The sequence below is a fragment of the Heloderma suspectum genome, chromosome 2, assembly GCF_057233095.1.
Source record: "Heloderma suspectum isolate Gila_16-S chromosome 2, 16-S_ref, whole genome shotgun sequence".
NCBI classification, from domain to species: Eukaryota; Metazoa; Chordata; class Lepidosauria; order Squamata; family Helodermatidae; genus Heloderma; species Heloderma suspectum.
This window is the reverse complement of record NC_139459.1, coordinates 303,065,868-303,090,688: the sequence shown is the minus strand read 5'-3', so window position 1 is coordinate 303,090,688 and position 24,821 is coordinate 303,065,868. Positions and strand designations below refer to the sequence as shown.

The window sequence follows — 24,821 nt, the reverse complement described above, 5'->3', positions numbered from 1 at the left end:
GAGTGTATTTTCTCACCAGGGATCATGGCCTTGTATTTCAAACCCATGACCCTTGATGGGAAAAGATGCTCAGAGAGCCATTTCCTGCAGGAGATGCCCACCTGTTTTTGTCAGAGTTCTCCTCTGCTTGCTACCATGTTCCCTTTCTGAGTATAAGCAGTTTTTTCCCATTTGTGGGAGGAGAAAGGGTAGCAGGTGATGGAAGGCTGGCATGCAAGTGTTCCTTTCAAACCATCCCAGGTTTTATTGCATTTGGCAGGAACACTCGAAGGGCCTGCTTGATTTTTGGGCTGAGCACCAGGCTTTGGCCCATCCCTAAAACAGACTGACCATCATAGTTGCTTCCTTTTACCCCTCCCCCCGACCCATCAGCAGTTTAAGAATACTTAATAGAATGTATAATCTCAGGATGGATCTGGTTATAGAAAGAATGCAGCTCAAACACATTCAGCAACGCTTACTATCTGGAAAGGCAGTTATAGGGGGATGAAAGAAAAGCAGTGCATTGACATTTTGAGCCCATGTGCGTACACACTAGAACCAGGAGATGCCTCCTGTCTCTCCCTCAAGTATTTAACCCCTAGTAATCCAAGAGAAGGGGCTTGAAACATGAAGAACTCTAGTACACATGTGTGCTCACCGATAGATAGATAGATAGATAGATAGATAGATAGATAGGCATTCTCAACATCTCGCAAAAAGGCAAGCTATTTTACTAGGAAAGAACAACAGAAAATAGGCCAAACTACAAGGGCTGACTGTCAGTCAAAGTGTGTTTTTTAATACTTTTCTCTCTTACTTCCTGGTGTTTCCATACAAACAGGTTGTTTGGCACAATTCTTTGCTTTGGGTTGAGGAGAGAGAAGATATATAGGTACAGTGATGTGGGAGAAGAAGCGGTTCAAAAGTTAGACAGGTTGAGATAAATGAGGTTTTACTGGAATTTTCAGTCAATTATTTGATTGTTCCATTGTCAAATCAATAGTAATGGGCAAGCCAATTTTTATATACATGGCTAATTACACATCATGCCTTGAGAAGTCCATGAGACTGTGCAGTTTGAATGGATACAAGTAGAAATAAGGCAGCTTGGTTCTCTAGAGATGAGTTGACATATTCAAGCAATCCAACAGAGAACATTGAATCACTTCGTATGCTCACTTTTTATGGGAGATCCTGCTTTTTGCAATCCTTTGCTTGTGTTTGCATTAAAAAAAGGATAATCTTGGTCTTTAGATCAAATGGATTTTAGGCGGGTTTCTTTGCCTTCCTATTTATTAGAAGAAAAACAAGAGCCACTAGCCACAAGGCTTGCTGGGTTGCTTTCTCTTTGTATATCAGATGAAGCTGAGCAGGAAGATTTCAGCCGAGAGGTGAATGCAAAAGCCCAAGAGCAAACAGCAACAACAACAAGGGTGTAAGTTGCATTTTATTTAAAAGCTGGAGATTAGCTCTGCTTGTTCTTTCATAGTCTCTCTTCTCCTACCTTCTAAAATAAACAAAAAATGAAAATCCTTAAAGGGTACTTCAAGCATAAATCTCCTTCTTCCCGCTTTGTAAAACTTGGCTGCTATGACATGGACAGAGGCTGAAAGAGGTGGGTTGCCAGGGAGGCATCACTTTATGATCCTTTCTTGAGCGGATTAAACAATGGCAGTATAAAAGTCCTGCTGACCACAGAGGAGGTGGAAGTCTGGATTTTTTTTTATTACTGTGGCATTGACCAGAAAGAAATCTTGTATACCTTCTCAGCACGTGATGGGGTGATATTTGAAACTGCATATCACAAAAGTGTGATCTATTGACTTGACTTCTGGTTGGGTCAGAACTGTGGTTTATACTGTGTGTGCTCTTCACTGACAGGTGTGAATTTGAGTAGTTCTGTTGTGGTGCACCCTAGTTGCCCATGCTGATCTATGAAATGCAGAAACTGCCAGCAGGAAATCTATTGGCAACAGGTATAACCCTGGCATGAATACACCATTCTCCACTGCTTTTTCTCAGTGGCTACATTGGGATGTCATGTTAATTTGTTGTTCAGCAAAATGTGAACGACACTAGACTCCTCCCATGTTTCCATGTTCCCTGTCCTATGCTGCCGGAAGGAGAAATTGAGAAGCTTTCCCTTCAGCTTTTGGTTAACCTCAGCTTGTCATGTTATCCGGACCTAGAACTGTGGTTAACATTAACAATGGTGTTTAAACAAGCCGGCTTCAGAAACCATGGTTTGAAGCTGGCTTGTTTAAACTAACCTTATTTAATTTTGATCACCATTTGTCAGTCTGAACAACATGACAAACTGCAGTTAATCAAAAGTGGAAGTAAAAGCTTCTGAACTCCACTTGGCCATTCCGGGGGGTGTGGGTGGGAAGGAGTGTGTGAGCGTAGAAGAAGGCTAAGCTTGTTCACATCTCACTAAGCCATAGTTTAGCATGACATCCAAATGCAGCCATTGTGTCCTAGTTTCAGCCTGTGTTCTGGCTCCTGTTCTGCTATCCCTCACTTCTTGCTTCTGTATAGACTGAGCCTACTTCTGCATACCCTTCTACATACTCTTTCAGTCAGTTCCTTGTCCCTCCCTCAATCATCCAATCCTCTCTCATTTATCTTGATTCCTGCTTCTGTTTCTTAGATGGGCATTTTGGGTAGGTTCCTAGATCTACAACCCAGGGGTGGCCTATTGTGGTGCCCCTTTGCTTACTTGAACGAGAGGCACTTTTCACATACTTGCACTACTTTTCTTTGTATATATAAAGAGCAATGTCCCATGGGCTCACTTTCTTCTTTTGGTAACAGAACTGGGGTGGAGAAGAGAACTTTGGGTCTGGAAAGTAGCTGATAATAGGCTCTATTCCTAATCACAGAGATTCAGCTCTCCTCCATAATTTAATAGGATTTACTCTCAGGTAAGCATGAATAGGATTGCAACCTTAATTGCTTACAGTGCAAGCCTATGAATGTTTGCTCAGTGCAAGCCTATGAATGTAAATCCCACTGTGTTCAATGGAGCTTATTCCCTCCTAGTTGTGCATAGGACTGCAACCTGAGAGACTGCATCATAATTATTGTTGTTGTTGTTGTTCAGTCGTTAAGTTGTGTCCGACTCTTCATGACCCCATGGACCATAGCATGCCAGGACTTCCTGTCCTCCACTCTCTCCTGGAGTGTGCTCAAGTTCATATTCATTGCATCGGTGATGCTATCTAGCCATCTCATCCTCTTCCGTCCCCTTTCCCTTCCTTATAGTCCAGCTCTCACAGCCATATGTTGCTACTGGGAAAACCATAGCTTTGATTATACGGACCTTTGTCGGCAAGGTGATGTCTCTGCTTCTTACTAAGCTGTCTAGGTTTGCCATAGCTTTCCTCCCCAGGAGCAAGCGTCTTTTAATTTCATGGCTACAGTCACCATTTGCGGTGATCTCGGAGCCCAAGAAAATACAATCTGTCACTGCTTCCATTTCTTCCCCTTCTATATGCCAGGAAGTGATGGGGCCAGATGCCATGATCTTAGTTTTTTTAATGTTGAGTTTCAAACCAGCTTTTGCACTCTCCACTTTCACCCTCAACAAGAGGCTCTTTAGATTCTCTTCGCTTTCTGCCATTAGAGTGGTATTGTCTGCGTATCTGAGTTTGTTGATAATTCTCCCAGCAATCTTAATTCCGACCTGTGTTTCATCCAGCCTGGCGTTTCTCATGATGTTCTCTGCATATAAATTAAATAAGCAGGGCAACAATATACAGCCTTGTCATACTCCTTTCCCAATTTTGAACCAGCATAATACATCAGATGTACTACACAGGCATAATACATCTGTCGAGTTTAATGGCAATTAAAGCCCTACTGGAGTCTTTGGTAAAGTCCATACATTCTTGTACCACCTCCCTTCATAACAGAGGTGTTATAATAAACCATCTTTACTACAGCAGCAGGGGAGGGGTGCTTTACTTGAAAGTCTACCTGGGGGAACTACATTGAAGAATGTGTGTGAAATACACAGTTTTATAATGCTGGGTTAATGTTGCAGCATTCAACGAATTATTGAAATTGTAAAAAAGAAAAAGGTAACTAAATGGAACTCTCACTGCCCCTCTTCCTCTTGAGTTGCTTGGCCCATTGCTTTTTCTCTTTCTGCTCTGTTTATTGGGAGCTCAGGTTTGATTCATTGTATCCTGCCTCTCTCCCAAAAAATGGCACTCAAGGTGGCTTACACAATTAAAATTGATTAAAATAATAAAACAATACATTAAAATACAATAAAACTTAAAGAAAAAACATGAAGAATTAAAAACAGCACCCAACCCAACAGTCCCACTTACAGGCTAAAGGCTTTTTTGAATAAAGTGGTATTTGCCTGCTGGCAGAAGGACAGCGAAGAGGGAGCAAATCTAGCCTCCCTTAGAAGGGAGTTCCACAGCCTGGGAGTGGCCACTGAAACGGCCCTCTCTTGGGTCACCACCCAGTGGCGATGGTCTCTGAAGATGGCAGTCTTGAAAAAAGGGCCTCTCCAGAAGATCTCAAGAACCAGGCAGGCTCGTATGGGAAAAGGCAGTCTTTCAGTTAGCCTGGTCTGAAGCCATATTTGGGCTTTATAGGTCATAACCAGCACTTTGAATCCTGCCCAGAAACAGATCAGTAGCCAGTGAAGTTGCTGTAACAAGGGAATCACATGCTCCATGTAACCAGCCTTGGTCAACAGTCTGTCTGCAGCGTTCTGGACCAGCTGAAATTTTTGAACAGTTTTCAAAGGCAGCCTCACATAGAGCGTGTTACAATAGTCTAAATGGGATGTAACTAAGGCATGCGTGACCGTGGCCAGATTAAACATCTCTAGGAAGAGGCGCAGTTGGCGCAGTAGCCCAGCTGTGCAAACACATTCCTGGCCACTGCCAAAACCTGGGTACCTTAGTTCACAGCCAAGTTCAAAAGTACACTGAAACTGTGAGCCTGAGTCTTCAGGGGGACTGTAACCCCATCCACTACAGGTTGAATCCCTGTTTCCTGATCTGCGTTTCAGCTGACCAAAAGCACCTCTGTCTTGTCTGGATTAAGCTTCAATTTGTTTGGCCTCGTCCAGTTTATTATTGACATCAGGTACTGATTTAGAACCAGAACAGCTTCCTTGGATTTAGATATAAAGGAGAGATAGAATTGGGTGTCATCAGCATCCTGGAGGCACCAAACCCTCAAACTCCAGACAGTCTCTCCCACCGGTTTCATGTATATGTTAAATAGCATGGGAGATAAGACAAAAGCCTGAGGGACACCACAGGCCAATGGCCATGGTGTTGAACAAGAATCTGCCAGCACCCCCTTCTAAGATCACCCCTCCGAGAAGGTCCAACAGAACTAACAGGGACGTGCTTCCCCTCCGGTTCCCATCGTAGATCATCCACCAAGATGACCAAAACAGTCCCTGTCCAGGCCTGAAGCCAGATTGAATTGGATCTAGATAACCCATCTCATCCAGAACTCCCTGGAGCTGAGAAGCCACCACACGCTCCAGCACCTTGCCCAAGCATGGAATACTGGAGGCTGGCTAAAAATTATCCAACACTCTGGGGTTCAGGGAGTTTTTTTTTTAAATCAAAGGTCTTAACATCACTTCCTTTAGGCAAGATGGAATCACTACTATCCTTACCCACTGAGCCAATCCCCTTGCCCCCTGCTGCTTTTATAAGCCAGGAAGGGCAAGGGTCCAGCACACAAGTGATAGGCTTCACTTCCCCAAGGATCCTGTTCACATCCTCGGGACATGCTGTCCTGTACAAACTGAGAAGTATCCATTATAACTGGACAAGCAGGATCCAAAATTACATCCACCAGACCTGTATCAACTTTGGCATCCAAGTCGGCACAGAATATGATGGATTTTATCTGCAAAGTGTCACGCAGATTGGTCACAGTGAGCTCTCGAGTGGTCTAACCCTTCTTCTTGTGGGCCAGAGTGTAACAGGCTTCTGACCACCCAAAAAAACTCTCCTGGGATGACTCTGAGTAGATGCAGTGGTGGTGGAGAAGTACAATTTCTTCACTGCCCTCTTTGCCACAGAGTAGGCTTTCAAACGAGCTCTAGCCTGTGTTTGAGCGGCCTCATTTGGAGTTTTCCACCAATGTTTTAAGATGGGCATTGCAGGATGTTGGTAACTTGTGCAAGGAACAGGGATTTGCAAGTGGCTGAGCTGCTGACACTGCAATAGGCAAAGAATGTGCTCGCTCATTCACTTTAAAATAACACTTTCCCCTGACTCTTTTACAGTAACAACCGTGTGTGTGTGTGTGTGTGTGTGTGTGATATGCGCGCGGGGGGGGGGTATTGCATATTTATTATAGTTTGGAAGGATTGCAGTCTTTTATAGGCTATTCTGGACCCCTCCCCCAAGAGTGTTTTTAGTACTGGCTTATGTAACCTGTAACAGTTTTATGGATAAAATAATGCTTGGGGGGCATTTGTGATGGGTAGGCAGGTGCATATTGCACCCAACAGTATATACAATTCAACTACTCATCCAACCTTTGAGAAAATCATACCTTCTGTAAGTGTGTGACTTTAAGAGAGATGTGGACTCTGCCTAATAAGCATCATGGGCTGACTATACAACCGTTACATTCCTGCCCCACATATTCTAAGCTAAAATGCCCTGTTTCAGCTTCAGGATCTTGAGGTGACTACTTGACAAACCCTGCTAAACTGGGGGCGGGGAGGAATCTGATGTCACACAAACACAGGGTTTCCAAGAAAGACCAAAAGTATCAGGAATGTCCAGCAGTAGTGAATCTGAAGTTTGTGAAGTTGATGATTCTGAAAGAGAAAATGTTTCAGAGTTGCCAGATGCTGATTGATTGGCTGAGTTCACGCCTACCTATTTTACTGATAAAAGCACTTTTATACTGCTTTTTGGTCCTGACAAGGGCCCCCCAAATGTTTTTGCCTGGTCCAAGTGACATTGTACAGCCCAAAGAAGGAAGTCCAGTGCATTCAGTGCAAAAAATTTTGCCATCAACGAGATTCAGCCCAGCATGGTACAAACTCTACTCCTTTGGAGTATATAACGTAATGAAAAATGCTGTGTTTTGCTTGCATGTCGCCTTTTCACTGGAAAAGATGCCAGTAGTGGTTAAAACCCATAAATCCTACAGCACCTGGTGGAACGCTATCAATAATGATTAGGGACTGAAGCTGTATAACAGAAGTGCAATCCACAAAGACCGCACGATGGCATGGGAGAGTTGTAAGCAACCACAGAAACATAGTTCTGTCTGCCCAGTTTGTACATCAAGGAAATGTTTGTGAACCCCATAATTTATTTTGCAGCGCACTGGACCATGGATTCGAGATTTCTGACCTACAAATCTGGCCTGAGATCATGACATTGATTCTGCCTTTTTGAATTTCATTGATCACCAACTGAAGCCTTATCTTGCTTCCAACTCCCTGTTGACATTCTAGATTTATGGAGCTTTATAACAATATGCATCTCCTTGTGTGTATTTTTCTGGGCTTTTCTTAGTAGGCTGCAGGATTTCACTAGTTAAAGTTCCATATGCTTGTTGAGAGGCAGCACACTATCCCCAAGCTGCCATGAATACCATTTTACCCAACACCAAGCCAAATTGTTTTACCTTAAAGCAAAGTCCCCATGAACAAATGCAAGATAATAATAATAATTATTATTATTATTATATTTATTTATATCCCACCTTTTTCCCAATACTGGGACTCAAGGCGGCCTTACAACGTTAAAACTGCTACAATTAAAACCTATAAATAGAAATATAAATACAACTGTATAAAGTTTAAAAATATAATTAAATCATCAATATTAAAATTGTAAAGATATTAAAACATTAAAAGACAACCAGAACAACAAAAATGGTATCCATACATCGCATTTTCCCAGGTCCAGACTAGTTATCCCCAAAGGCCTGCTGGAACAAAAAAGTTTTTGCATGCATACGAAAACATATCAAGGAGGGTGCCACTCTCGCCTCCCTGGGAAGGGAGTTCCAGAGCCTTGGGGCAGCCACCGAGAAGGCCCTCTCCCGCGTTCCCACCAGGCGTGCCTGTGATGATGGCGGGATGGCAAGAAGGGCTTCCCCTGAAGATCTCAGGGCACGAGTAGGCTCATAAGGGAGAATACGGTCTTTCAGATAACCTGGACCCGAGCTGTATAGGGCTTTATAGGACTTAACCAGCACTTTGAATTGTGCCCGGAAACAGACTGAGAGCCAGTGAAGCTGTTTTAACAGGAGAGTTGTATGCTCCCTGTAACCAGCCCCAGTCAGCAGTCTGGCCGCAGTTCTTTGAACCAGCTGAAGTTTCCGAACACTCTTCTGAGGCAGCCCCACGTAGAGTGCATTACAGTAATCCAAATGGGATGTAACTAAGGCATGTGTCACTGTGGCCAAGTCAGACATCTCAAGGAACGGGTGCAGCTGGCACACTAGCTTTAACTGTGCAAATGCACTCCTGGCCACCGCTGAAACCTGGGCATCCAGGCTCAGGGCTGAATCCAGAAGTACACCCAAGCTGCGAACCTGTGTCTTCAGGGAGAGTGTAACCCCATCCAGCACAAGCTGTATCCCTATTCCCTGATCTACCTTTCGACTGACCAGGAGCACCACTGTCTTGTCTGGATTAAGCTTCAATTTGTTTGCCCTCATCCAGTCCATTACTGCCGACAGACACCGGTTCAGCACCCCAACAGCTTCCTTGGAATTGGAAAGAAAAAGTAGAGTTGGGTGTCATCAGCGTACTGGTGACACCGAACCCCAAAACTCTGGATAACCTCCCCCAGTGGTTTCATGAATATGTTAAATAGCATGGGGGACAAAACAGAGCCCTGAGGGACCCCACAAGCCAATGGCCAGGGAGTCGAACAGGAGTCCCCCAGTACCACCTTCTGGGTCCTCCCCCCCAAGAAGTAATGGAGCCACTGTAAAACAGTGCCTCCAAGTCCCATCCCAGTGAGGCGGCCCAGAAGGATACCATGGTCGATGGTATCAAAAACCGCTGAGAGGTCCAGCAGAACCAATAGGGACACACTCCCCCTGTCTAGTTCCCAGCGTAGGTCATCCACCAAGGCGACCAAAGCCGTTTCTGTCCCATAACCGGTCTGAAGCCAGATTGAAATGGATCTAGTTAATCTGTCTCATCCAGGAATCTCCGGAGTTGGGAGGCCACCACGCGCTCCAATATCTTGCCCAGAAATGGAATATTGGAGACTGGCCGATAATTATCCAATATAGTGGGGTTCAGGGAGGGCTTTTTTAACAAAGGTCTCACCATCGCCTCCTTCAAGCAGGCTGGAATTCTGCCTTGCCTAAGGGAGGCATTAACCACTCCCCTTACCCACTCGGCCAGTCCACCTCTGGCTGCTTTTATGAGCCAGGAAGGGCAAGGATCTAGAACACATGTGGTGGCTCTCACCTCTCCAAGGATCCTGTCCACATCCTCAGGCTGTACAAATTGAAAAGTATCCAACAACACTGGACAAGCAGGGGCCAAAGTTACATCCTCTGGGTCTGTAGCAACTATAGCGTTCAAGTCAGAGCGGATCCGAGCGATTTTGTCTGCAAAGTGCTGAGCAAATTGTTCACAGCGGGCTGTTGAGGGGTTTAAATTATCCTCTTGCGGGCTAGCGTGTAAAAGACCCCTAACCACTCGAAACAGCTCTGCTGGATGGCTCTTTGCAGACACAATAGTGGCAGAAAAAAATATTTTCTTTGCTGCTCAAATTGCCACAGAGTAGGCCTTCAAATAGGCTCTAGCCCGTGTTCGATCGGATTCACTCCGAGTTTTCTGCCAACTTCGCTCCAGTCGTCTTCTCACTCGTTTCATCACTGCCAGCTCCCTAGAAAACCAGGGTGCTGGTGCAGCTCCACTTCGTGAGAGAGGACGCTCAGGAGCAATTGTGTCCATGGCCCTGGTCATTTCTCCATTCCAGAGATCGGCCAGGGCTTCGACAGAATTGCCTGCCGAGGCAACAGGAAAATCCCCAAGAGCCGTCAGGAAACCATTCGGATCCATTAGCCTCCTGGGGCGGACCATCTTAATCGGCCCTCCACCCCTGCAGAGGTTCCAAGTGCCAGCAAGTCTAAACCCCACCAGGTAGTGATCTGTCCATGACAACGGAACTACAGAGAGTTCCTCCACTCTCAGATCACTATCACCCCATCCAGCACAGAAAACGAGGTCCAGAGTGTCCCCAGCAGCATGGGTGGGGCCAGATACCTTCTGGGACAGACCCATGGTTGTCATGGCGGACATGAAGTCCTGAGCCGCTCCCGACAGGGCAGCCTCAGCATGAATATTGAAATCCCCCAGCACAACAAGCCAAGGGGTCTCCAACACCAACCCCGAGACTACCCCGGCTAGCTCAGGAAGAGAGACTGTTGAGCAGCGGGGTGGATGGTACACCAACAGAATCCCTATTCTGTCCCGGGCACTCACCTTCAAATACACACACTTGAACCCAGCAGACTGCTGGATAGGGCACCTGGTAAGGGGACTGAATCATGATAGACCACTGCCACTCCACCTCCCCGCCTCCCAGGTCTTGGTTGCTGCTGAACAGAGAACCCTGGAGGGCAGAGCTGAGAGGGATTAACCCCCTCAGCTTTGTCCAGCCAGGTCTCTGTAATACAAGCCAGGTCAATGTGCTCATTCAGGATCAAGTCCTGGATAGCAGTTGTTTTACCATTCACTGACCTGGCATTCAGCAGCAGCTGCAGTTTCAACCCAGGGGGTCTGTTGCCAGGGCCATCCAGGTTATTTGAATTGGGGAACAGTTTAGGGACAGTCAGCACTCTATTGTTACACACTCTGCCTTTAGAGTGTGACTGTCTCCCCCCTCCGTATCTCCCTCTGCCCTGTAGAACCGTAATGGCCGTTCCCTGGCTCCCAACACCTCCCCCCTTCATTGGAAAACACATATTTAATGCAGGTAGTCCAGCAGGCCACACTGAGGCAAACAGTCCCCTTCCCTCCTTTCAAGCAGGGGGACAGGCCCTTGCCCTCGTGCTCCCCCGAAGTGGCACACCCAAAGGGGCAACCCCCTTTGGTGTTGCCCCCTTTGGCAGCAACACCCGCTGGCGGTGGTGCCGCCCCCACCGGGCCTAGGTTTTATGCCCCAGCTCCCACAGGTGTTGCAGCTGGGAGTGGGGTGGTGCTTGGCTGGACCTGGGTCTGTAAGGAGGCAGAGTAGAAGTCCCCCAGGTGGAGGTACAGCTCCAGCAAGGCAGCAGCAGCAGCAAGAGCGCCGGATCCCACCTGCCTTGCAATACTGAAGTGCTTCCTCTCCTTGCAGCAACGATGGCATGTGTCATACTCATCACTAAAGCAAACTTTTTGTGCAGAAGTTTTATCCATTTAACAAGTTTCTGCTGGTAACAGCTCAGTGATTTTTTTTCACCATGTAACATGGTTGAGTTGCCTGCATAAGGCCAGCAAGCAGAGTAGAAGCATTTCAGCATCCACAAGCTCATCTGAATTCAGCAACTAACAATTTTTGCCTCCTCTTGGAACACTGTGGTGCCGAATAGTTCGTGCTTGTCTGTATATACCTACTTTTTAATCTTAAACCACATATTAATCCCCTCTTGGTATGCGAGTCAAAATAGTGTCCCACTATTCCCTAGAATTATGCTACTACTTTATTGGTGAATCGTTATATTTGGTCAGAAACATCACCAACAGAAAATTGGCAAGTTAATATTTAAGGCAGAGCTGGGTTTTTTTTAATGGAGTACTCAGTGCAGCCATGGTGTAGAGAAAACTCTACTTGTTGCAAAGCAGACCCTTTACCTGCATCCCTGTGGTATAAGCATTGAGTTCTATTGATTGCATCTGTATATTGTCCTTCCTTACCCCAAAGGTAAGTATCTTGAGCTAGGACCACTCAAAACTGATTGCAGGCCTAATTTGTGGGGATACGTTGGAATTCTTTCTGATTTAATACTGACCTAGGTCTGTCACACTTATGTGTCCATCTTTGAGAAAACTCTGCTATGCTTACAATATTAGTGGAATTTGGGGAATGTGTTGCAGATTCTCTGCTACTTTTCATTTGCCAGCAAGGTAGAGGTGACTTGGAATGGGATAAGGAGAAAGCCCCTATCTGTGAGCAATCTGGGATAGAGTTCTCTAGTCCATCCACCAGAGGATTCTAATTGGAGCTGTCTGATCCAGCCTTAATACAATTTAGTTATTGCCAAGCAGAAGGATTTATTTATGGAACAGGCCTCTCTAGAACTTCCTCCGACCTCTGAGAAACTGTGAATATGAGAGAGCTGTTTGAGCAGGCATGCCAGGCTGGTGTATGCATTTCTTTAATAAGGCGGGGATTGATGTCTTTTGCAGTGCAGGGGTTAGGTAAACAACAGGCCCTTGGTTCAATGCTTTCCATGTTCAGTTGCTTGTTTATATGGATCTCCAAAGGTTAGGTTAGCCTTCTTGACATCTCAGGGGAGCCATCTTAGCCACAGTATAACTCCCAGCTCCTAGCATTCCTTTTTAGGCGAGGCATTGCCCAAATGGAAATGCAGTGTTCTAAAGTTAGTGATCAGACTCTAAAGACAAGGTTATAGAAATGCTCATTTGAAATGTATTTTTAACATCTGAACCTGAACTATTTAGTGCCTGATCCTCTATATGTTTACTTTGAAGTAAGTCCTGCTGTGCTCATGCTTGACGTAAATGTACATAGCATTGCAGCCTAAGAGGCTTTCTAGGTAGTTTTTCTGTGTAGCTGCTGTGCAGAATCCAGATGCCTTTCCGTAAGGCAAGGGTTGTATTGCAGGAAAATGGCATTTTCCTAGTACCGAAACAGCAGTGTCCATCATAATAGTTAGTGTTGTATGGAACATGGTTACATGTGACATCAGTGTTTAGTTCCTGTGACATAAATGTTTATGATTGACACTATTCCTATAAATTATGTGGACTTTGAAATCTCAACCACTGTACCACTTAAATATGGGAATTCTCATATAGCCCCTCTCCCCCTTTATTTTAAAATGATGAGCATCACCATGACTCCCCACCCTCTAACATTTAGGAAAACTTTTTCCTCTTGTTCTGTTGGGTACTGTACACACAGCTCCTCCAATTTGTTTTTGAAATGGTAAATATGACCACTGCTATTTCCTGCAAGAGGAGCCTCCATTCATTATTATTTGATTGTATGCCACCCTGAGAGATTTTACTGAAGGGCAGCATAAAAATTTTCAAAATAATAACATACAATAAATGTGGGAACAGAATGCTGTCCTACTAGTACCTTGATGTGGGAGATAGCATGAGTGTTGTGTAAGGAGAAAAAAATCTGGAAAATGCCTAATGGTATTTAAATTTTATCTTCTGTTGGACACACATACTTCAATCTTAAGGTAGCGGTCAGGGCAGTCTGCTAACTACGGGAAAGTGGTTTGTTTGAGTTTGTTAACTCCAGTTAAAAATGCATTGTAAAGAGGTTAATACTGTCTCAATTAATTAAATTAAAATTGAAGTTGCAATATGGTTAGTTTGACTTGAGTTAAACTCCACCAGCCTCTATTCACTATGCACATTATGATGTACATGTTTTATCAAGGCATAGGAGCTCTATAGATCAGGCTGTACATTGTTTAATGTTATTTCTCAGTTTTTTCCTCAACTGTTTGGTGCCCAGTTTTCAGCAGCATAGATATCTGAGGAAATGTTTGTGCTGTGGATGCCCAGTGTCGCAGTTCCCACATGATTTGCTCCCAATACTTGCCAAGGAGCCAAAAACTGCCTCCTATTATTTGTTGCTGTTTATGCTCCACCCTTTATTTTTTCTCAAACAAAATCTCATACCACATTATGTATAAGGTTTTTGTATGGTGGATTTGATCCAAAGTTTTGACCTGGCTAGCCTGCCTCTTTCACTTCATACCAGAGCCATTTCCCTTTAAAATAAATAAGTGGTAAAAATTGTATGTTCACCCACTAGTGATAGCACAGAATTGCAGGGATGGTGTCAGGAAGGCTAAAGTTGAGAATGAGCTGAGGTTAGCAAGGGATGCTAAAAACAACAAAAAGGCTTTCTTCAGCTACGTGCATAGTAAAAGGCAGAGGAAAGAAATGGTGGTTCAGCTATTAAATAAGGATGGCAAAACGATAACAGATGACAAAGGAAAGGCAGAGGTGCTCAATTCCTACTTTGGCTCAGTCTTCTCCCAAAAGAGGGTCTATAACCCCCCTGGCAAAGGCGAAGTAGAGGCTGAAGGGGCAGGATTGCAGCTTGAGATCGATAGGCATATGGTCAAGGAACACCTAATGACTTTGAATGAGTTCAAATCTCCAGGGCCAGATGAACTGCATCCTAGAGTCATAAAGGAACTGGCAGAAGAACTCTCAGAACCGCTGTCTATTCTCTTTGAGGAATCATGGAGGACGGGGGAAGTGCCAGATGACTGGAGGAGGGCTAATGTTGTCCCTATCTTCAAAAAGGGTAAAAAGGAGGAACCTGGGAACTACAGACCAGTCAGTCTGACATCAATCCCTGGGAAAATTCTGGAGCAGATGATAAAGGAATCCATCTGGAAGCACCTTGACAACAATGCCGTGATTACTTGAAGCCAACATGGATTTGTCAAAAACAAGTCCTGCCAGGCAAATCTGATCTCATTTTTTGATCAAGTAACCTCCCTTGTAGACCGTGGGAATGCTGTAGACATCATATACCTTGACTTCAGCAAAGCTTTCGACAAAGTGCTCCATGATCTCCTGATGAGCAAACTAGCTCAAAGTGGGCTAGATGAAACAACGATCCGGTGGATCCACAGTTGGCTACAGAATCGGACTCAAAGAGTACTTATCAATGGGACCTTCTCAAACTGGGGAGAGGTAACAAGTGGGGTACCGCAGGGCTCAGTCCTGGGCCCAGTGCTCTTCAACATTTTTATGAATGACTTGGAGGAGGAGGTGCAGGGAATGCTGATCATATTTGCAGATGACACAGAATTGGGCGGGATAGCTAACTGTCAAGGGCTCCTTGGAGGGCTCTCTCAGTCTAATCCAGTAGCCAAATCCAGACGCAGACAAAGGGATTCTTTTCAAAGCTTTATTCTTCTCTTACAACTTACAACTCTACAGGTAGCAACTAGATCTGAGCAGCAGCATCCCTATGCCCTAAGTTGGAACAGTTGGTCCCCGTTTGAAAAGCAGTTACTGGCAGACCCCTGAATATAAGGACTAGGGAGAATCCCTCCCCTTTTCCCTTGGATCCTCTGGGCGCAACTGTTCTTTGAGCGCCAACCGGGCGCTACGCCTCCTTTCCGCACTCTCCATTTGGCGCCGCTCTCTACGTCTGCGCCGCGCATCCAACCAGTCTGCTATCGGTGCTGGGTCACTCCCTGGACTGCCTTCTAATCTAGGAATGTGGGTGGGAGGAATCTCTGTCAGCTGCGGGCCCTGGGAAAAAGGGGCGTGCTCCTCTCCCAGGAGCGACTGCTCTTCCTCCGAATCAGAACTACTCTGGGATTCTATGGGCTCAGTGTCCACCCTGACATCATCCCCGCTCCCATGAGCCCCCCCCTCCTGCTCCTCCCCTGGGGCCCCGGGCTTGTGGGGGTACAGCTGGTGGAAGCGCTGCAGCAGCAACGGAGCATGCACATTTTCTGCGAGTTCCCAGGATCGCTCATCAGGCCCGTACCCCTTCCAGTCAACCAGATATTGCAAGCCGCCACGAGAAAGGCAGGAGTCCAGAATCTCCGCAATCTCAAACTCCTCCTCCCCCTCCACCAGCACTGGGGGTGTGGGGGAGCCGACTGAGCGATGAGGATCGCCAGAAACCAGGGGGGGCAGCAAGGACCGGTGAAAAAAAGGATGGATCTTCATGGAGGGGGGGAGAGCCAGGCGAAAAGCAACAGGGTTAATCTGGGCCGTAACCTGGAAAGGCCCCGTGCGGCGAGGCGCGAGCTTCCGTGCGGGCGAGTGAGAGGGGAGGTATTGGGTGGACAACCAAACCCAGTCCCCCGGTTGCAGAGACGGACCCGGCTGGTGCCGCCGGTCTGCCGAGGCCTTGTAGGCTGTCTTGGCTTGTTCGAGGGAATCCCGTAAGAGGTAGTGTACCGCTCGCAACTCCTCTAAAAAGTCCTGGGCCGCTGGCACCGAAGAGGGAGCTAGGGTGGACGGGAAGGCCTTGGGGTGGTAACCAAAATTGGCAAAAAATGGAGTTTGGCGGGTGGAAGCATGGCAGGCATTGTTATAAGCAAATTCTGCGAGAGGCAGAAACCCAGTCATCTTGCTGGTAATTGACATAACAGCGCAGATATTGTTCCAGAGTAGCATTGGTGCGCTCGGTCTGACCGTCCGTCTGTGGATGGTGGGCGGAGGAAAGACGGAGCGTCACATGGAGCAACGCCAGTAGCTCCCTTCAGAAATGGGCAGTGAATTGGGCCCCCCTATCGGAAACGAGGCCCTCGGGCCATTCGTGGAGGCGGAAAACATGCGTCACGAACAGCTCCGCCGTCTCCCTGGCTGTGGGCAACCCCGAGCAGGGGATGAAATGGGCCATCTTAGAAAACAAATCCACCACCAACAGAATAGTGGTCTTACCGTGTGAGCGAGGCAAGTCAGTGATGAAGTCAAGGGAGAGCAGCTTCCAAGGTCCTGGGGGGGTAGGCAGGGGGTGAAGCAAGCCTGTGGGCTTGCCTGAGGGGGCCTTCGCTCGCTGGCAGGTTGGGCAGGAGGCGACATAGGACTTGACATCCTGACACACACGAGGCCACCAAAAATCCCTAGTCACTCCATGCAGGATCTTGGCGACACCAAAATGCCCCGCTGTGGGGGAGTCGTGGCACTGATGGAGGACCCTCTCGCGGAGGGGTCTAGAAGGCACATAGACCCGGCCGGAATGGTAAAGCAGGCCACCTCGCAAAGAAAAGGGGGTAGAGTGGGGGGGGGCAGAGGCTAGCCCCAATTCCTGCACCTTTGTGCGAACAAAATCATCCTGAGCCTGTGCAGAGCGAATGAGCTCTTCCCAAGAGTGAGGCACCACAGCTGCCGCCAGGCCTTGCGGGGGAAGCCAGTTGGTCTCCTTCTTGTCAAACACATGCTGAAAAGCTGCATACTTCTCTGGGAGGATGACGGTAGCTGAAGGACTGCCAGAAGCAGAGAAGGGGGGGAAGGGTGAAAGCCTGGGCAGGGACTGGCGCCTACCCTGCCCCTTCCTGCCCCCCCTCCTACCCTGCCCCTTCCTGCCCCCTTCGCAGTGCAGACCATTGATGGGCGTCCTCTCTCTTTGGGCGAGGTGACCCGTATTACAGTTCCAATCACTCTACGCGCCCAATCACACGTTGAGCAGATTCAATTTCACTTAGCCAAGGTTCCCTTATACCCAATTGTGCTGGGTTTTTCCTGGCTCTCTAAGCACAACCCTCAGATTTCTTGGGGGTTTCGGCAAATGGAGTGTCAAGGGCTCCTTGGAGGGCTCTCTCAGTCTAATCCAGTAGCCAAGTCCAGACGCAGACAAAGGGATTCTTTTCAAAGCTTTATTCTTCTCTTACAACTTACAACTCTACAGGTAGCAGCTAGATCTGAACAGCAGCATCCCTATGCCCTAAGTTGGAACAGTTGGTCCCCGTTTGAAAAGCAATTACTGGCAGACCCCTGAATATAAGGACTAGGGAGAATCCCTCCCCTTTTCCCTTGGATCCTCTGGGCGCAACGCCTCCTTTCCGCGCTCTCCATTTGGCGCCGCTCTCTGCGTCTGTGCCGCGCATCCAACCAGTCTGCTATCGGTGCTGGGTCACTCCCTGGACTGCTTTCTAATCTAGGAATGTGGGTGGGAGGAATTTCTGTCAGCTGCGGGCCCTGGGAAAAAGGGGCGCGCTCCTCTCCTAGGAGCGACTGCTCTTCCTCCGAATCAGAACTACTCTGGGATTTTATGGGCTCAGTGTCCACCCTGACACTAATACTTTGGAAGACAGAAACAAAATTCAAAGTGATCTGGATAGACTGGAGCGCTGGGCAGAAAACAACAGAATGACATTTAATAGGGATAAATGCCAAGTTCTGCACCTAGGAAAAAGAAACCAAAGGCACAGTTACAAGATGAGCGATACTTGGCTCAACCACACTACAAGCGAGAAGGATCTTGGAATTGTTGTCGATCACAAGCTGAATATGAGCCAACAAGGTGATGTGGCTGCAAAAAAGGCAAATGCCCCTTGGGGCTGCATTAATAGAAGCATAGCTTCCAAATCCCGGGAAGTACTAGTTCCCCTCTACTCAGCACTGGTTAGGCCTCATCTGGAGTACTGTGTCCAGTTCTGGGCACCACACTTGAAGAAGGATGCAGACAAACTGGAGAGGGTTCAGAGGAGGGCAACAAAGATGATCAGAGGACTGGAACAGAGCCCTATGAAGAGAGACTGAAAGAACTGGGCATGTTCAGCCTTGAGAAGAGAAGACTGAGTGGAGATATGATAGCACTCTTCAAGTACTTGAAAAGTTGTCACAGAGAAGAAGGCCAGGATCTCTTCTTGATCATCCCAGAGTGCAGGACACGGAATCATGGGCTCAAGTTACAGGAAGCCAGATTCCGGCTGAACATCAGGAAAAACTTCCTGACTGTAAGAGCAATACGACGATGGAACCAATTACCTGGGGTGGTAGTGGGCTCTCCCACACTGGAGGCGTTCAAGACGAGGTTGGACAGCCATCTGTCAGGGATGCTCTGACTTGGATTCCTGCATTGAGCAGGGGGTTGGACTCGATGGCCTTGTAGGCCCCTTCCAACCCTACTATTCTATGATTCTATGATTCTAGTGAAAGCTAAAAACCTGGCTGCTTTACGACCACATCTCAAAATTCAGGAAGTACACTTCATAAAATGTTACTGGGTTGAGTATAAATATATGGTTACTTGGGTGCAACTGTGGACATTCAGCATTTCTTGAGATTAAAAAATATATATCCCTGCAAGTTCAAGAGGAGGAAGCATGGAATTAATTACTCCTGAAATTAGGTGAGGGATGTCCAGGGCTGGTGTCCATTTGTGTCCTGCGCTGGCAGGGCAGCAGAAGGAAAGCTGCTGGCTTGGGAGCATGAATACAGCCTTCATTTAACCAAATCACTGGGTAGAGCTGCCCTGACCAGGGCTGCTTTCCTTTATTCTGCTGCAGCAAATTAAAGGAAATGTGCCAGCTGGCGGCAAGGGGATAGGGTCAGTTCTTTTCTAGATATGACAGCTTGGCACTTTTTGTCCTCCTAATGAGCTTTTGGGGGCAGGGTGTTTCTTTGCTGGGCCATCTACTGTGTGTGTGTCACAGTAGGAGGGTGCATTATCTTCAGACAGGGATGTGGGCTTATGGGTTGACCTGGTTGTTGAGGGACCTTGGGGTTCCGAGCACCTAAATCAGTCCAACAACTGAAGATAGTTTATTTTAGGAATTTGAAAATTACTGTATTATTGTAGTATAATAAATTAATTCCTTGTTGTCTCCACCTATTAGACATTTGTAGCATCTTACTTATGAGAATTAGTTTCAGTTCAAGAGCATGCCTCATTTGGAGCATTTGGCTCTGGTTGGTGATAGCACTTTCCCATTTAAGTGCTTGCTATACTTTGTAAATTAACCTTATGCACGGAAGTATTATTCATTTCTGTGGATGTTGAAAACAGAAGAAGGGATTATTTGAGAAGTTAAATCTCTCTGTCATGGGGTTTTACTTCAAGAACTACACTGTGATTTAAGCAATCCAGGTGACCCCTTGGGTTCCACACACATAGGGGTTACACTAACATGAGATGTTGTTTATTCATTCAGTCACTTCCGACTCTTCGTGACTTCATGGACCAGCCCACGCCAGAGCTTCCCGTCGGCGTCGCCACCCCCAGCTCCCCCAAGGTCGAGTCCGTCACTTCCAGAATATCATCCATCCACTTTGCCCTTGGTCGGCCCCACTTCCTTTTGCCTTCCACTTTCCCTAGCATCAGCATCTTCTCCAGGGTATCTTGTCTTCTCATTATGTGGCCAAAGTACTTCAGTTCTGCCTTTAATATCATTCCTTCAAGTGAGCAGTCTGGCTTTATTTCCTGGAGTATGGACTGGTTTGATCTTCTTGCAGTCCAAGGCACTCTCAGAATTTTCCTCCAGCACCACAGTTCAAAAGCATCTATCTTCCTTCGCTCAGCCTTCCTTATGGTCCAGCTCTTGCAGCCATAGGTTACTATGGGGAATACCATTGCTTTCACTGTGCGGACCTTTGTTGTTAGTGTGATGTCTCTGCTCTTAACTATTTTATCGAGATTTATCATTGCTGTCCTCCCAAGAAGTAAACGTCTTCTGATTTCCTGGCTGCAGTCAGCGTCTGCAGTAATCTTTGCGCCTAGAAAGACAAAGTCTGTCACTGCCTCCACGTTTTGTCCCTCTATTTGCCAGTTATCAGTCAAGCTGGTTGCCATAATCTTGGTTTTTTTGAGGTTTAACTGCAACCCAGCTTTTGCACTTTCTTCTTTCACCTTCGTCATAAGGTTCCTCAGCTCCTCCTCGCTTTCAGCCATCAAAGTGGTATCATCTGCATATCTGAGATAGTTAATGTTTCTTCCAGCGATCTTAACTCCAGCCTTGGCCTCATCAAACCCAGCACGTCGCATGATGTGTTCCGCGTACAGGTTGAATAGGTAGAGTGAGAGTATACAACCCTGCCGTACTCCTTTCCCAATATTAAACCAGTCAATTGTTCCATGGTCTGTTCTTACCGTTGCTACTTGGTCATTATACAGATTCCTCAGAAGGCAGACAAGATGACTTGGTATCCCCATACCACCAAGAACTTGCCACAGTTTGTGATGATCCACACAGTCAAAGGCTTTAGAATAGTCAATAAAACAGAAATAGATGTTTTTCTGAAACTCCCTGGCTTTCTCCATTATCCAGCGGATATTGTTAGTTTGGCCTCGAGTTCCTCTGCCTTTTCTAAACCCAGCTTGTACATCTGGCAATTCTCGTTCCATGAATTGCTGGAGTCTACCTTGCAAGACCTTGAGCATTACCTTACTGGCTTGTGAAATAAGTGCCACTGTTCGATAGTTTGAATATTCTTTAGTGTTTCCCTTTTTTGATATGGGGATAGAAGTTGATTTTTTCCAATCTGTTGGCCATTCTTGTGTTTTCCAAATTTGCTGGCATATGGCATGCATCACCTTGACAGCATCATCTTGCAAGATTTTAAACAGTTCAGCTGGGATAACGTCGTTCCTGCTGCCTTGTTATTAGCAATGCTTCTTAAGGCCCATTCAACCTCACTCTTCAGGATTTCTGGCTCTAACTCACTGACCACACCATCAGATCTATCCCCGATATTATTATCCTTCCTATACAGATCTTCTGTATATTCTTGCCACCTTTTCTTGCTCTTTTCTGCTTCAGTTAGGTCCTTGCCATCTTGTTTTTGATCATACCCATTTTTGCCTGGAATTTACCTCCGATGTTTCTAATTTTCTGGAAGAGATCTCTTGTCCTTCCTATTCTATTATCTTCTTCCACTTCCGCACATTGCTTGTTTAAAAATAATTCCTTGTCTCTTCTGGCTAACCTCTGGAATTTTGCATTTAATTAGGCATATCTCCCCCTATCACTGTTGCCTTTTGCTTTCCTTCTTTCTTGGGCTACTTCCAGTGTCTCAGCAGACAGCCATCTTGCCTTCTTTGTTTTCTTTTTCTTTGTGATGTTTTTTGTTGCCGCTTCCTGAACAATGTTGCGAACTTCTGTCCATAGTTCTTCCGGGACCCTATCTACTTAAATCTATTCATCACCTCTACTGCATATTCATTAGGAATATTCATGAGCTCATATCTAACTGATCTGTGGGTCTTCCCTATTCTCTTTAGTCTGATTCTAAATTGTGCAATAAGAAGTTCGTGATCGGAACTACAGTCAGTTCCAGGTCTTGTTTTTACCGACTGCATAGATTTTCGCCACCTTTGGCTACAAAGGATGTAGTCAATCTGATTTTGGTGTCGACCATCTGGTGTAGTCCATGTATAAAGTCGTCTCTTAGGTTGTTGGAAGAGAGTGTTTGTTATGCACAGTGAGTTGTCTTGACAAAATTTTATCACCCTATATCCTTCTTCATTTTGTTCTCCCAGACCATGCTTGCCTGTAATTCCAGGTGTTGTTTGACTACCCACCTTAGCATTCCAGTCTCCTGTAATGAAACTAACGTCTCTTTTTGGCGTATTATCCAGTAGGTGCTGCAGATCCTCATAGAACCGATCTACTTCTGCTTCTTCAGCATCTGTGGTTGGGGTGTATATTTGGATCACTGTGATGTAAAATGGCTTACCCTGAATTCGAATTGAGATCATTCTATCGTTTTTTGGATTGTATCCAAGCACTGCTTTAGCCACTTGATTATTAATTATGAAGGCTACTCCATTTCTTCTGTGGTCCTCTTGTCCACAGTAGTAGATCTGGTGGTCATTTGATGTGAAGTGGCCCATTCCAGTCCATTTCAGTTCACTGACACCCAAAATGTCTATATTTAATCTTGACATCTCCCCAATAACTACATCCAATTTGCCCTGGCTCATAGATCTTACATTCCAGGTTCCTATGGTGTGTTGATCTTTAGAACATCGGATTCGTCGTTCACCACCAGCACTGTTGGCCGCTAGCTGTCCTTTCAGCTTTGAGCTAGCTGTGTCATCACATCTGGGGCTAGTTGAACTTATCCTCTGTTCCTCCCCAGTAGCATTTTGACCATCTTCCAATCTGGGAGTCCCACCTTCCGATGGTATACCGACATATCTCTGGCTGTACTGATCCATTTAGTTTTCATGGCAAGAATACTGGGGTGGGTTGCCGTTTCCTTCCCCAGGGATCGTATTTAGTCTGACCTCTCTGCCATGACCTTCCCGTCAGTCAGTCCCTTCATGGTTTAGCTCATGGCGTCATTGAGGTGCTCAAGCTCCAGCACCACGACAAGGTAATGACCTCCTTTGCTGGAGAAATATGAGATAGTCTGCTGAAAATATTTGTGGTTGGCATGAATAACCTCAGCTGAAATATATGCCAACCTGAGCCAATTTTCAAGGGTACATGGAGTCAGGCTACGTTACATGACCCCCAGCGATAGGACATAATAACCCCCATGCATTGATGTCTCCTCCTAGCCCCATGTCTCCTTGAAGCACTGCAACACAGATGCTGTGGTTGACTGTAGTATATAGGTGGGATAGGCAGCTCCCTGTTCCATGCACTCTTCAAACCAGACTAAGCTAATTTTTGAAGGAGACTGTTTTCTCATGTAGATTAGTGTGCAGGCTCAACATTGTATGCTTTTGTCCCCCTTAAATAATGTGTGCGGTCTCACTTAAATGTTGTGCTTTGCATTTAATCAATATTAATATGATAACAGGGATGAAACAACTGAAGCGAGCCCGAGGAGATTATCTTTCCTTAGCCAAGTGCATCCATTAGCTAGGAATTATAGGTTTCTATTAAATGAAACTGACAGATGGGCATTTGGAGGTGGCTGTGGAAGGGAGGAGGAAAGAGTGAGATGAAGGGAAGAGCACAGGGTGAAAGTTGAAGTTTAGAAAATCTCTATAAAAATAAAAACAAACCATCCATCTTGATGGTTGGCGTTTTACCTCCCGGTGCACTTTAGTGATGCTGCTCTGATTCTTACTGAGAACATTATGTTGAAATTTAATCCCGCAGAGCTCAGAGGTTATACTACTGTGCTTTCCCAGAAATAAGTGGCACTGTCAGGGCAAAGATTTGCTATTGACTAGAAAAGCCAGTCTTGTTCTCTTGACAAAAGCAATGCCCAAAATATTTTGGTGAAAGCAGAGGGAGGGATGAAAGAAACAGCCCCCACTGAAGCATTTCAGACTAGTTATTAAGCAATAAATCAAATAAGCCTCCTCATCTAGGAACTGTTGCAGCAGTGTTAATAGCTAAGGCTGGAAACCAAGACAATAATACTATAAATAATTGTAGATGGTAAAGATAGTGGAGAGAAAATAGCATAATTAAAATAATTTTACAAGATGGGCAATTCACAGAGATGGATGGTGTAACACAATATGTTAAAAATATCTGTTGTTTAATGCAAACATGACATCATTGATGGGAAGCATCTGTCTTGTCAGCAAACCACTAAGATTTACTCTTACTCTTGCTGCAGTTCTGCACTGGAGGGATCTCTCCTTCCTTTCAAGGAATAAGGAATTGGGTTCATCCTATGCTATGTAACTGAACATTAAACTGCAATCATACAAATGGGTGGGGTTTTTGTATGGTAACACTGTTTTTTTATTTGAGAGAGAGAGAGAGAGAGAACACGAGAAGAACAGAGAGAGACAGGTAGATGTTTCCAGAAAAGTCTCTTGGGGCATGTTCGGATGTTACAGATTAACATAACAAATTGAACTATTTGCTAGGAGGAAACTTTCATGGAAAATGATGGAAATCTGGTTGGTTGGATCGATTTCTTTAAAATGAGAGCTGAGAATGTGTTGTTGCAAATAATTTTGTATGATTTAAGGCAGTAAGGAATGAAAAAGTCTCAGTACTCTTAATTGGCTTGATACCCATAGTATTGTGACTTTTTCACATTCAGATTTTACTAAATTAGTTGAAGGGGATGAGCAAGATAGGAGGATAATTTAGTTATCTCATGCCTTAGGGTTCAAGAGTGTTCTCAGTTGTTGGTCTTTCACAGTATTATTGAAAGCATTAAACACCTGTTTAGTGATGTATTTATTGTAACTGTACATTACTGTTAGCATTACATTTTTTAAAGCAGAAAAAGTTCTAAATGTTTTCTATTATTATGATGT

General features: G+C 45.6%; 1 protein-coding gene across 8 annotated transcripts in view; it reads left to right on the top strand.

Annotated features, from left to right (window-relative positions):
- The window catches only part of EEFSEC (eukaryotic elongation factor, selenocysteine-tRNA specific), a 262,269-nt gene that overhangs the window by 168,754 nt on the left and 68,694 nt on the right, over positions 1 to 24,821 (top strand). The window contains exon 7 of one of the 8 annotated variants that reach the window (XM_084840161.1): positions 1,342 to 20,023. The exons of the other annotated variants lie outside the window; for them this stretch is intronic. Within the exon in view, the coding sequence (XP_084696287.1) occupies positions 1,342 to 1,421 (80 nt within the window). The 3' untranslated portion in view covers positions 1,422 to 20,023. Of the gene's footprint in view, positions 1 to 1,341; positions 20,024 to 24,821 lie in introns of those variants that run through there. 8 annotated transcript variants of the gene reach the window in all.